The following is a 14703-nucleotide window of genomic DNA, read 5'->3' on the forward strand; positions in this document are numbered from 1 at the left end:
ACTTGCAGGTGATAGGTAAATTGGCTGTTGTAAATTGACCCTAGTGGTGGTAGGGAATATGGGATTACTGTAGGGTTAGTATAAATGGGTGGTTGTTGGTCGGCGCAGACTCGGTGGGCCGAAGGGCCTGTTTCAGTGCTGTATCTCTAAATAAAAATAAATTAAAAATAAAATAAAATGCGAGGCCTTTCCTTTTCCTCCTTTTAAAGTAATTTTGTTTATTGCACTTTGAAAGAAAATTGCATGCTGACATGGCTCCACTGTAAAATACATTTTTAAAGCTCCCAAAGCTAATGCCAGATTATAGATGGACTGAACTTTAATCAGTGCTTTTGTAACTGCAATGGACTACAGAATTTCTTAACCATGTTTTCTCGTTACAGTTGTCCACTGGAAGCAGGACTGCACAGTAGTATCAATGTAACTATCCATGAATGTGACGAGGGGTCCGAAACAGTGGCATTCTTTGAAGCATTAGGAAGGAGAGACCGAAAAGCTTACGACTGCATGTTACAAGGTAATCCGTGTTCTCTGACTGGGTTATGAAATATTTCTGCAGGTGAAAAAATTACAGGATTGTGAGGTGAACAAGTCTTTTCCTATTGCTGCCTCATACTTTGTTTTTAGCTAGAGAAATAGGAACTAACTTAATCTACACTGCTGGATAGTACCAAAGAAGTTCCAGTCCAGTGTCCCTATATAAAATTTTGCATGGGCTGGGCGCAAACTGCAAGAGGTATTTGATGGTGGGCAATGGTATTAGTTGAGTTCATTTACTGAAGTCCTGTAATATAGCATACTGTCCCATAATTCAATTCTTGGCTTCAACTATAACATGAGCTGTTAAGTATACATTAAGCATTTTAAAGTTTGCATATACAACAGAGCAATATCTTATTCTAAAGTTTAATATATTTAAAGTTTGGCGTCCTGAAAACAAAAGTTTCACTGTACTTAATTTCAGCTTGGTTCAGTTGGCATCAGTCTCACTTCTGAGTCGACAATAACTTGCATTTATATCGCATCCATAATGTAGCGAAACATCCCAATGCACTTCACATGAGCGTAATCAGATAGAACTTGACACTTATCCACAAAAGGAGATATTGTCAAGGGGTTGTGGGTTCAAACCCTACTCCATGACTTGAGTACGTAATTTAGGCTGGCACTCCAGTGCATTACTGACTGGGTTGGAGGTACCATATTTTGAATGAGATGGTTGTGATGGACACTTAAGGATTCAAAGACACTATTTTGAAGAGCAGGGTGTACAGTTAACAATCAATTTTGCCAAAAAAAACAGTAACTATTTGTTCATCTCGTGCCTTCTCTTGGGATCTTGCTGTGTACTTCAAAATAATTTTTTTTAATTTGTTTTTTGTGGGATGTGGGCATCGCTGGCTAGGCCAGCATTTATTGCCTGTCCCTAATTGCCCTTGAACTGAATGGCTTGCTATGCCACTTTAGAGGGCATGTAAGAGTCAACCACATTGCTGTGGGTCTGGAGTCACATGTAGGCCAGTCCAGGTAAGGAAAGCAGATTTCCTCCCCTAAAGGACATTAGTGAACCAGATGGGTTTTTACAACAATCGATAATGGTTTCATGGTCACCATTAGACTAGCTTTTAATTCCAGATTTATTAATTGAATTCAAATTTCACCATTTGCTGTGGAGGGTTTCGAACCCATGTCCCCAGAGCATAAGCCTGGGCTCTGGATTGCTAGTCCAGTGACATTACCACAATGCCACCACCTCCCCTATTGTTGCATAAGAGATGCCTTGAGATATTTTTTGGAGAGACATGATAAGGTACTTATATGGATGGGTTTCTTTCCTAAAGTGCGCCCTTGTTCCCATTATACTTCTGTTAACAATGTCATTTTGAAATGCTAGTAACTTCTACTCCTTTCCTCTTATGGTTGAAAACTAAACACAACATTTGTTCACAGATCCTGGAAAATTCAACTTCACTCCTCGACTCTTCATCCTCAGTAGTTCATCTGGAGAATTCATTGCCACTGAGTACCTATATCCTGCCAGAGATCCTACCATGGTGAACTCAATGCCATTTTTGCAAGAAGATCTGTATACTGCCCAACAGCCAGGTTAGTTTATTGTTGCAGGAAATATGGAAATATAACCAGCTAAAAAGAGATTATCCAATTTCAGTCATTTACACTCACAGTAGAAGTAGACAGTGTCAATTGACTTTCAAAAAGGACAACTAACTGATTGGGAAAAGGAAATATGGATATCTATGGACAGAGATGATTAGATACATCATGCTGGTTCCTTGGTTGCTGGGGTTTGGAGGGGAGAGAAATGTCTGTGAAGTTCAATAAGCTTGAGGATAGAACAGAAGAGATCTGGGATGAATATTTCTTTTTAGTTTTTCTTGATTATCTTTGGGATTAGGGCGTATTTATACAGAAAATGAGATTGAGTCTGATAGGATAGATAGTACATAGAATGAGCAGGTTTGATGGTCAAAATAACCCACCCTTATTCCTTGCTTTTGTATATTAATGTGATGCTATATTAAAGCTGGTACTAATAAGAGCTGCTATTTCTAATGGTAGTAACTAATGATATTTAATCTCTTTTTGTAAAGCTGCTTTTATATTGCACTTTAAGAGGTTAATGGAGCTATCAGCTGCTGACTTACAAGCTTTGCATAGCTGGCAACAATCCCAGAAAAAATTTGTGGGAAGACCCATATTTCAGTTGGATCTTCTCGGTTGTTGGCCTTAGCGAATATAGATGCTGTTGACCAGTGTGTGAAGAGCCACCTGCCCTAGCATCTGACTAAGCACAATATAAAAATGGCTTCATTCACTGTGTTGCGTTATGTGACCAATTTAACTGCTGCTCAAACCATATAGAATATATAGATTCTGAGCACCAATAGTTACTGTTGCTTGAATTAATGTAGTTTTGTCAATAAGTGTACGGTAGAAAAGTGTTATAGATTTTTTTAAAAAGACATCCTAATTTCCTTCAGAAATTATTTAAATTTACAGTTGAAACCGTAGTTACAATTGAGGATGACTCCTCAATTTTATGAACCTATAGTTAAACAAAAAATTGTAAAAGTCAACTCAAAACAATTATCAGTAACTGGCTGAAATACACAAATTAGTGATTACTTTAAAATGAACTCAAACCATTGTCCAGTTTTAATGAAGCAAATGTAATTGAAACTGGACTATAGGTTGAGGTAATTTTAAGTAACAAGAAAATTTTTTATTCAAGTCATAGATTCCACACTATGTCATCTTATTGTGCTGTGAGATCTACAGTTTAATTTTGTAAGTGAAATAAATCTAGAATGTTTATTTAAAAGGAATACCATTGTAGTGCATCGAATTGATTCAAAATGCAAATTGAGGTTGATTTTAAAAATTATGGAACTCTTTTCTGGAGAAATACAAAGTCTAAAATCAATTTATAATTTAAATTCTCAGAAATCACCAGCAGTTCTGCAGGCCCTTTTAATTTTCCTAACGTAACATCAGCAATTGCTAGTGGATATCAATCCACTCCTCACAGACCAATTAGAATAGCCATTACTTTTAGAAATGGTTTTGTTGTTTGTTTCAAGAAGCCCGCAGTACTCCGAATATATCAGCATTTTATGTGTCTTATGTGCAGCTTTATTCTTGGTGGACAATCACCACGAGGTGTACCTCTGGCAGGGTTGGTGGCCTGCAGAAAATGAAATCACAGGGTCTGCCCGGATCCGCTGGGACGCAGATCGGAAATGTGCAATGGAGACAGTGCTACAGTACTGCAAAGGTACAGCAGAAATATTGACAGTTGTAATCTGAACTTTAAATGCATTAAATAGGAGTTGGAGTTCAGTAATTTAATCCATGGATTCCAATTCATGGGGCAGTTGGTGATGTTTTAATTTTCTCTGCAACTGATTATTTACTTCCTTTTCCTCCTGTATATATATTAGTAGTATGTAATGTGAGAAAATTATAATCTGACATATTTTAATTGTGTACTCAGTCAAGAATAACAGCATTAGATGGCTAGTGCTGGCTTATGGATGTTGGAATAAGATCATTAATGTTCTTCACGAACAATATGTATCATTCATTGCATATCAGGTGAAAGATGGTAGTTTATAAAAGTGGGGTTCTTTTGGCATGCCCATTACAGAGCTAGCTTCTGGAGAACTAATGTGTTGTAAGTCAACTGTAGTGCACACTCACACAGCAAACAGGTACTGTTTGAGTGAAGAACCTCGTATTTGAGAATAGGACTTATATTGACAAAAGACAAAATGTATTCCTATCTACGAACATATGAATTAGGAGCAGAAGTAGGCCATCTGGCCCATTGAGCCTGCTCTGCCATTCAGTAAGATTATGGCTGATCTTTTGTGTCTCAAACTCCACACTCCCATCTACCCCCAATAATCTTTGACTCACTTGCCTTATAAGAATCTATCTCCGCCTTAAAAATATTCAATGACCCCGCCTCTACCACCTTCTGAGGCAGAGTTCCAAAGCCGCACAGCCCTCATCATCTGTGTCCTAAAAGGGTAACCCCTAATTTTAGAACAGTGCCCCTTAGTTCTGGACTCACCCACAAGAGGAAACATCCTTTCCACATCCACCTTGTCCAGACCATTCAGGATCTTATTAACTTCAATCACGTCTCCCCTCACTCTTCTAAACTCCAGTGAAAACAAGCCCAGTCTGTCCAACCTTTCCTCATAAGACAACCCACTCATTCCAGGTATCTAGTAAACCTCCTCTGAACCGCCTCCAACACATTTACATCCTTCCTTAAATAAGGAGACCAAAACTGCCCACAGTATTGGAAATGTGGTCTCACCAATGCCCTGAATAGCTGAAGCATAACATCCTTACTTTTATTTTCAATTCCTCTTGTAATAAAGGATAGCATTCCATGCGCCATCTTTATTACTTGCTGTATCTGCATACTAACTTTTTGTGACTCATGCACTAAAACACCTAGATCCCTCTACACCTCTGAATTCTGCAGTTCTCCGTTTAAGTGATACTCTGCTTTTTTATTCTTCCTGTCAAAGTGAACAACTTCACATTTTCCCACATTATAGTCCATCTGCCAGATTTTTGCCCACACACTCAACTGTATCAGTCTGCAACCTCCTTATGTCCTCTTCACAACATACTTTCCCGCCTATCTTTGTGTCATCTGCAAATTTAGCTACCATGCCATCGCTCCCGTCATCTAAGTCATTGATATAAATTGTAAAAAATTGAGGCCCCAGCACAGACCCCTGTGAGGCTCCACTCGTCACCTCCTGTCAATCAGAAAAGGACCTATTTATGCATACTCTCTGTTTTCTGCCAACCAGCCAATCTTCTATCCATGCTAATACATCTAGCATATTTCTCACCTGTTTTAGCCCTACACGTACATATTACCTCATATTCCATATGAGTAGCTCAAAGATAGAAGTTCATAGTGTCACGGTGAAAACAAAGAGGGTGGGGATTTCAGCATATTTTGAAAGCTGAAAATTTCATACAGCAACAACATTTAAAAGCTAAAACCAATGAACCATTTAAAGATCTGCCTTTATTCTTCTGTTAATTGACAGAATAAATTTGTATGGTGATGGATAGATACATTCACATGTATAGTTATGTGTTGGTACTATGTCACATTACTATGGCAACTTAACATACTGTTGCCATATATCCCAGGGGAAAGCTTTGCTCATGAAGCAGCGCTACGCAAACTTACATCGATTCATCTGGGGCAGATAGTGTCACTAGCCACTTCCTGTCCGTGTGGGTTTCCTCGTTGATATCATTGCTGAATACCCTGCTGGTAGGGGCCCAGGGCATTGTCCGGCCCCAGCGAATCGACATTGCATAGCGCTGTTTGAAGTGGCGCTAAACAAATGAATTTTTCCCACCAGTATCCCGACTTGATGAAAAATAAATTACAGATATAAGAATATTTGTTTTGTTTGCTGTTAAGTAGGGGCATGATTTTTCTACCTTTTTATTCACATAATATATTTGTGTCACAGGATTGATGACGACCCCTTTTTAATTGTAACACTTTCTGAAATATAAACTAGTTTTCTCCAAGTCAGCTGGATGTGTCTGTCGAGTCAAATATCGGTTAATGTAGCACCTGTTGTGTTCCCATATACCTCCAGATCTGATGCCACTATTAGCTCTATTGTCCCCTCATGAATGTAAAACTGGTATCATACAATCACACCTTCCAGTGCAAAAGCCTTAACTACAGAAACAAGCATTTATGTTACTGTTATAATTCAACCATGGGATCTGCTGGTATTCTTTAAGCAGCTCAGGATGCCCTCACTGCAGTGATTTATGAGGCTGGATTTTGTGCTGGGGTCTCCCGGCGCGGGACAAAAAGGCAAGGGGTTCCCTGCCTCAGCCTTTTTGCGCCCCCACAGAACAATCCTCCTTTACAAGCTGGGATCCCCATCCCTTTAAAGGTGGAATCCTGCCTCCAAGAGCTGCCAGCCAATCAGAGGGCCGGCAGCTCAGTACTGTCAGCAGCGCCACCAGGAGCGGTGACCACTGCCAGTACTGCAGAGGCCTCGGTCCCAGGCCCAGCCCTGGAAATCCGGACCTCAGGTAAGTGAGGCAGGGTCGGCGGGGACAGTCCAGAAGGCCGCAGTGAGGGAGGGCTTGGGGAGTGGTCGTGCAGACAAGGGAGAGGAGGGTCCCGGAGGTGAAGTGGTTTCCATTGGGTGTCCTCCATGGTCTGCAAGTTGCCCATGAAGGAGGGACCAACCCCCAAGCCCACAGGAAGGGCACCTCATGTTACAAGGTGGCTTCCTTGTGTGGCGGCAGCGCTCACGCCACTGGCCAGATCCCAGCGGTGACTGCAAGAGGCCCTTAAGAGCCTCAATCTACCTCTGGGCAGGAAGGCCATCGTCGGCCTATCCCGCCCCCCCAGGAAGATCATTTGGCGAGAAGCTCTCCACTCCCACCCCCCCTCCCCGATCACCTGTTGGAATAGTCCTCTTTCCCCCACCCCCCACCTTAGGAGGCCACATAAAATCCCGGTCATGATGTCAGACTGCTTACCTTGATTATTGTTGTGTGAGTGCCTTTAAGAATGATATCCCTTTAAGACTTCATATTGTAATACACTATGTGCCAGGATGTAGTCATGTGACCACAAGCCTGAGGAACAGTGCAACTGTAACACCTAGGGGCAGGTTCTGTAAATAGTTAGCTCTGAAATGTATATAATAGTTGTAAATACACCTACTTGAGATCTTCAACCAACTGAAGTCCACGCATCTCATTTATGTTGCATCAGGCAACATAAAAAGAACTCATTACATGGTGGCAGCTGTGGTGAGAAGACAGAATCTAAGATTGAAGACCACAGGGAAAACAGCTTTAAAAACTACCTTCCTACAGCTAAAAGACAGAAAGTGTAAAAAAAAAATTGGCTCAAACAAGAAAAGAAAACATTTAAATCAGCTGTAGAAGACAGAGCTCTGAAAGACAGGCTGCAAATCAATCACGGTGATCGGGTGAGTCATTGTGCTGCAGGTAGAGGAATCCCAGTTTTAAAAAAAGCTCTGAAGTGATTTTTTTTTTTAAAGATCCGTGGTAGAAAAAACCCGGAACACCCAATCTCTATCTCAGGCTGATTGTTTTCAAAGGCTCCGCCAGGCTGAACGAGGTCCGTGCCATTACACGAAGCGCCCCACAGCAAAAAGTGTGGGAATCTTCCATTCACACAGCCTGCAGCTAAAGCTTTAAAAAAAAATCATCAATCCACTCAAGTGTGAAGAGCTTTCATTCACTCAGCCAAAGTTTAAAAAGCCCATAAAACCGCTCAAGCATGAAGAATTGCCTATTGAACAGCTGTATAAACAAACTCTTGCAGGAAAAAACTTCAAATGCCTATTGCACAGCTGTGTAAACACAGACTAGAGTGCTGGAAGCTAGATAAACAGACAAGCACTGCTAAACACATGTTGCAGTCAATCAAAGCAGCCAAGACATTTTTTATCGGGGAAACAGTACAGACTCTTAGAACAAGTCTTAAAGCAAGCTTTAAAGCAAAGGAACAGCTGGAAAATAGATACCAAATTTCCCAGCATGAACTGGAAAGCCTTGGATACCCTATCCAAGTTCCAACTGTTCAAAGAATGCAGTTATGCTTCACAGACCAAGCAATTGTAGAACCAGAGAAACAGGTTGTAAAAATACTAATAGCAATTGGAAATGAGGTATTACACAAAATTAATACCTCTGGGTTATTTGAAGAGGACCAGAAAGATCCCGCAAAGATATAGAAAGTGCTGGAAGATCAACTCCAATTAAGAGTGAATTTCGAATTCACTGCCTGGAATTGATGTCCCACAGGCAACAGCCACAGGAAGCAATAGACCAGTTCGTCAGTAGATGCCGTAGTAAGGGCAACAAATGCAACTTCGCAGAAACTGAGCCGTCAGGCCAAATAATGGAGCTGGTGATTGTATCAACTAAGTCCCACATAAGAGAGTAGCGTGTAAATTTAAAGTGCATGGGATTGGGGTAGTGTATTGTGATGGATAGAAAATTGGTTGGCAGACAGAAAACAAAGAGTAGGGATAAATGGGTCTCTTTCCAAATGGTAGGCAGTGACTAGTGGGGTACCGCAGGGATCGGTGCTAGGACCCCAGCTATTCACAATATACATTAATGATTTAAATGAGGGAACTAAATGTAATATCTCCAAATTTGCAGGTGACACAAAACTGGGTGGGAGGGTGATTTGTGAGGAGGATGCAGAGAGGCTTCAGGGTGATTTGGACAAGTTGAGCGAGTGGGCTAATGCATGGCAGATGCAGTATAATGTGGTTAAATGTGAGGTTATCCACTTTGTTAGCAGAAACGGGAAGACAGATTATTATCTGAACGGCTATAAACTGAGAGAGGGGAATATGCAGCGAGACCTGGGTGTTCTCGTACATCAGTTGCTGAAGGTAAGCATGCAGGTTCAACAGGCAGTAAAAAAGGCAAATGGTATGTTGGCCTTCATAGCGAGAGGATTCGAGTACAGAGCTGGGATGTCTTGCTGCAATTATACAGGGCCTTGGTGAGGCCACACCTGGAATATTGTGTGCAGTTTTGGTCTTATCTGAGGAAGGATGTTCTTGCTATAGAGGGAGTGCAGACAAGGTTTACCAGACTGATTTCTGGGATGGCGGGACTGACGTATGCGGAGAGATTGAGTTGGATAGAATTATATTCGCTGGGGTTCAGAAGAGTGAGGGGGAATCTCATAGAAACCTATAAAATTCTAACAGGACTTGACAGGGTAAATGCAGGAAGGATGTTCCCGATGGTGGGGGAGTCCAGAACAAGGGGTCATAGTCTAAGGATACAGGATAAACCTTTCAGGACTGAGATGAGGAGAAATTTCTTCACCCAGAGAGTGGTGAGCCTGTGGAATTTGCTACCACAGAAAACAGTTGAGGTCAAAACATTGTATGTTTTCAAGAAGGAGTTGGATATAGCTCTTGGGTCTAAAGGGATCAAAGGGTATGGGGCGAAAGTGGGAACAGGTTACTGAGTTGGATGATCAGCCATGATCATAATGAATGGCGGAGCAGGCTCAAAGGGCCGAATGGCCTACTCCTGCTGCTATTTTCTATGTTTCAACACCAATTGAAGCGTTTCAGAAGGACCTCTTGGGGGGGGGAAAAAGAAAGGTCACAGCATTGATGCACTGCTGAAAGATGGCAGGAAGTATGAAGCCATTGTAACTGGACAATAGCACCTGCAAGCACTAGGTGAAGCCAACAGTATCGGCCTGATAACCAGGTCAAAAAGAGCAAGCAAGCTGTGTGGTAGGTGTGGTCTGTCCCACCCACCATGAAGTTGCCCTGCATTTCGAGACCTGTGCAAGGTATGCAGTACAAAAGGACACTGGGCCCACCTATGCAAGAAATCTGGCTCCAAAGACGCAGCCAGAGGTCATGGTAGAACACAAACAAACAGAAAAAACAGCACATCCGGAGCAAGGAAAGCGCCAGAGACCTGTATAAACGCAAGCTGATACATGAAGTCCACAGCAAAACAGGCCTGAGACAAGACCCAAAGAGAAGTAATTTTCAGCCAGAAGATGAACATGTACTCCACATTGTGAACCTGACATGTCACGTTGATGAAGTCAAACAACTGGAAGCTTTTGCTACTATTAACATCACGTGACCAAAGAAAGCTGGCAAACATACACTCAGGGTTAAGATTGACACCAGAGCTAGTGCAAATATCCTAACAGTCCGAATACTCAAAGATGTGTTGTTAGAAATCAATAATACAACCGACAACTGCCAAGCTATCTGCATACAACGGGTCACCCATCCCTTCCAGTGGCACGCTAACAATGCAATGCAGCTATGGCAAGTCAACTTGGAAACCACAAACATTCTACCTTGTAGACACGAGCGGACCAGCAATGGAAGGGCTACTAGCGTGTAAGGACCTCGACATCATAGCCATCTATGAGGTCACCAAGGTACCCATTACAGCAGAAGAGACCAAGGGGAAATTTCCACGGATCAGAACCTGCTCGCAGACTCTGGCCAGCATCAAACAGTGCAGTCTGGAAACCCAGCAACAACACACCTCTGTCACTCCTTCACCTCTGCTATCTAGAGAACTTCCAGCACCACAATGAGCCAAAATGGAGATACCTCTGAGGCCAGGTCCTGCTCCCCGAACAAGTCCTTGACCTTGAGCTCCAAGCCTTCAGACGTGGAGGATGAGGAGAGATGAACGGCACGCAATGTCCTGAAGAGGCAGAGGTGGAATGAGTTGAAGCATTGTCTATTGGCTGTTCGATATGAGGTACCAGAACTTTCCAAGAATGACAAGGTTGCAAAAGTGGTCATCTTGAGAAAAGCAACAGAGTATGTTAACAGGCTGAAGGCAGAGCAACAGAAACTGAATGCAGAGAGGGAGAAACTTAAGCAAGAACAGTAACAGATGAGACACAAACTCCCCAAGCAAGAGTTGTCAAACCACCGAGACGATATAAGGACCTTTGAGCCTCAATATTTGTGAATTTCACAATCTCTATCCATGTGTAAATAATTTTGATGATGTCCAATGTTATCTGTTTTTACTTTCAGCAAATGAGACTTATCTTTGGAAAGAAGGGGGCTATTGTGTTATTGCCTTTAAGAGTGATATCCCTTTAAAATCTTAGTATACTAATGAGCTATGTGACAGGATGCAGTCAAGTGACCACAAGCCTGCAACTGTAACACGTAGGGGCAGGTTTTGTAAATAGTTAGCTCTCTACTGTGTATAATAGTTTAGCTGAAAATAAACCTGTTTGAGATCTCCAACCAACCGCGCATCTCATTTATGTTTTTTTTATTCATTCATGGAATGAATGTGGGCATCGCTGGCTAGGACAGCATTTATTGCCCATCCCTAATTTATTTATTTAATTTATTTATTTATTTAGAGATACAGCACTGAAACAGGCCCTTCAGCCCACCAAGTCTGTGCTGACCATCAACCACCTAATCCTACATTAATCCCATATTCCTACCCCATCCCCATCTTCCCTCAATTCCCCTACCACCTACCTATACTAGGGGCAATTTATAATGGCCAATTTACCTATCAACCTGCATGTCTTTGGCTGTGGGAGGAAACCGGAGCACCCGGCGAAAACCCAAGCGGTCACAGGGAGAACTTGCAAACTCCGCACAAGCAGTACCCAGAATCAAACCCGAGTCGCTGGAGCTGTGAGACTGCGGTGCTAACCACTGTGCTGCCCTTGAGAAGGTGGTGGTGAGCTGCCTTCTTGAACCGCTGCAGTCCATGTGAGGTAGATATACCCAGAGTGCTGTTAAGAAGGGAATTTCAGGATTTTGACCCAGCCACAGTGAAGGAACGGCGATATAGTTCCAAGTCAGGATGGCTTGTGGATTGGAGGGGAACTTGCAGGTGGTGTTGTTCCCATGCATCTGCTGCTCTTGTCCTTCGAGGTGGTATAGGTTGCGGGTTTGGAAGGTGAAGTCTAAGGAGTCTTGGTGCGTTGCTGCAGTGCATCTTGTAGATGGTACACACTGCTGCCAATGTGCTTCGGTGGTGGAGGGAGTGAATGTTTGTGGATGGGGTGCCAATCAAGCAGGCTGCTTTGTTCTGGATGGTGTCGAGCTTCTTGAGTGTTATTGGAGCTGCACCCATCCAGGCAAGTGGAGTGTATTCCATCACACTCCTGACTTGTGCCTTGTAGATGGTGGACAGGCTTTGGGGAGTCAGGAGGTGAGTTACTCGCCGCAGGATTCCTAGCCTCTGACCTGCTCTTGTAGCCACAGTATTTATATGGCTACTCCAGTTCAGTTTCTGGTCAATGGTAGCCCCTAGGATATTGATAGTGGGGGATTCAGCGATGGTAATGCCATTGAATGTCAAGGGGAGATGGTTACATTCTGTCTTTTTGGAGATGGTCATTGCCTGGCACTTGTGTGGCGCGAATGTTACTTGCCACTTATCAGCCCAAGCCTGAATATTGTCCAGGTCTTGCTGCATTTCTACATGGACTGCTTTAGTATTTGAAGAGTCGCGACTGGTGCTGGACATTGTGCAATCATCAGCGAACATCCCCACTTCTGACCTTATGATTGAAGGAAAGTCATTGATGAAGCAGCTGAAGATGGTTGGGCCTAGGACACTACCCTGAGGAACTCCTGCAGTGATGTCCTGGAGCTCAGATGATTGATCTCCAACAACCACAGCCATCTTCCTTTGCGCTAGGTATGACTCCAACCAGCAGAGAGTTTTCCCCCTGATTCCCATTGACTCCAGTTTTGCTAGGACTCCTTGATGCCATACTCGGTCAAATGCTGCCTTGCTGTTAAGGGCAGTCACTCATGTTACATCAGACAACATAAAAATAACTTATTACAATTATGACCTTGAAACTCATGTTATCTGTCGATTATCCTATATTTTGTCCTGTTATAGCAGATTTGTTCCAATTAAGTTTAGAAGGATATTACATGTGCATATCATGAGATTTAAAATACTATTGATAGTGCAGTTTGGACAAAAATGTTTACATTGGAAAGATTAACAAGTCTGCGTAGAGTGGGTATAGGCAGAACGTAGTTTGTAATCTTCAATATGCTGTTCACTCACATCAGTGATATTATTTCATTGTATATATGGTCTGAAAGGATTTAATGATGTAATGTTGTGATGAGTGGTATCTAACATATATTGATCTTTCATTATTTAATCACAGTAAAGAATGCCAAGAAACCACCAAAGTCCTACTTGATACATGCAGGTTTTGAACCATTGACGTTTACGAATATGTTTCCCAGCTGGGAGCACAGGGAAGATATTGCAGAGATCACCGAAACGGTAAAGAGCTTTTTCTTTTCCAAATCCTCATGCTGCTGTTTATGTGCGTTTCCTAAAATCCTTTTTTTCCCATATATTCTTTTAAATCCTAGGAAGCTGAAGGCTGTAATAAAATAATTTTGGTGGAGGATGTATTGCATAAGCTGTGCAAGACGCAGTACCCACTGTCAGAACTGCAAGCCCGGCCTCTGCCAGAGGGAGTCGATCCATTGAAGCTTGAAATTTATCTGACAGATGAAGACTTCCAGGTAAATTCAGCTGCTCTGAATCTGATTGTGGTGAAGGTTGTATTGGGCAAACTGTGTAAGACACAGTATCAACTGGTACAGATTCCCGTTCGGCCTCTTCTTAAATACATTGTGTGCTTTCTTCCCCAAGCTCTTATGCACCATTTCCCTCGTCTCACAGACATCCCCTACTAGTCAAAATAAACCCTACACTTTGCCAATTGTGGCACCTATTCTTATTCCCCTTCTTCCATCACTGATCTCCACATTCTGATGCTTCCTCATTCTCCTTCTCTGGAGACTGTTTAGCTGTCCTGAACCTAGCCAAAAACTTTTTGCATATGAGGATTGCTGCACCGAGTTTGGTATTTGCCTTAGATGCACAAATATAATTAGGCAGCATTAATTGTAAATATGTGAGGTGAAGAAAGTGACTTTGCAGTGAACTTTTGTGTCCAAGGATAGTTTGATATGAACTTGAATTATTTTAAAAATGTCTTTCCTCTCTGAAGTGGAAGATTTTGAAAACTTTCAAAAATCATGTAGTGAGAGAATTTGGCATATCCATTGTGTTGAATAGTGATTAAATTTCAGATTTTGTTGACTAAGGATGATTTCATGTTGCATGGCATCCATGTGCTTTTAAAAGTGCTGAAAATTATTTCTCTTAATCCTAAACTAAGCTTTTAGAAATTGTATTTTGACTAAACTAGCAAGAAATATAAAACCAGACAGTAAACGCTTCTACAAATATATAAAAGGAAGAGAGTATCTAAAGTAAGTTTTGGTCCCTTAGAGGATGAGACTGGGGATTTAATGATGGGAAACAAGGAAATGGCAGAGACATTTGAACAAGTATTTTGTATCTGTCTTCACAGTAGAAGAAACAAAAAGCATCCCAATAATAGGAGAAAATCAAGAGGCAAAAGGGAGGGAGGAACTTTAAACAATCACTATCACTAGAGAAAAAGTACTAGGAACACTAATGGGACTAAAGGCTGACAAGTCCCTTGGACCTGATGGCCTGCATCCTAGGGTCTTAAAAGAAGTAGCTGCAGAGATAGGGGACGCATTGGTTGTAATCTTC

General features: G+C 42.0%; 1 protein-coding gene across 4 annotated transcripts in view; it reads left to right on the forward strand.

Annotated features, from left to right (window-relative positions):
- svila (supervillin a) overlaps positions 1 to 14703 on the forward strand; it is a 390378-nt gene that overhangs the window by 362692 nt on the left and 12983 nt on the right. For all 4 annotated transcript variants that reach the window (XM_068014363.1, XM_068014338.1, XM_068014349.1 and 1 more), the window contains 5 exons: positions 384 to 517; positions 1951 to 2106; positions 3653 to 3796; positions 13268 to 13389; positions 13482 to 13637. In XM_068014363.1, the coding sequence (XP_067870464.1) occupies positions 384 to 517; positions 1951 to 2106; positions 3653 to 3796; positions 13268 to 13389; positions 13482 to 13637 (712 nt within the window). The remainder of the gene's footprint in view (positions 1 to 383; positions 518 to 1950; positions 2107 to 3652; positions 3797 to 13267; positions 13390 to 13481; positions 13638 to 14703) is intronic.

Source organism: Heterodontus francisci, chromosome 2 (assembly GCF_036365525.1).
Source record: "Heterodontus francisci isolate sHetFra1 chromosome 2, sHetFra1.hap1, whole genome shotgun sequence".
NCBI classification, from domain to species: domain Eukaryota; kingdom Metazoa; phylum Chordata; class Chondrichthyes; order Heterodontiformes; family Heterodontidae; genus Heterodontus; species Heterodontus francisci.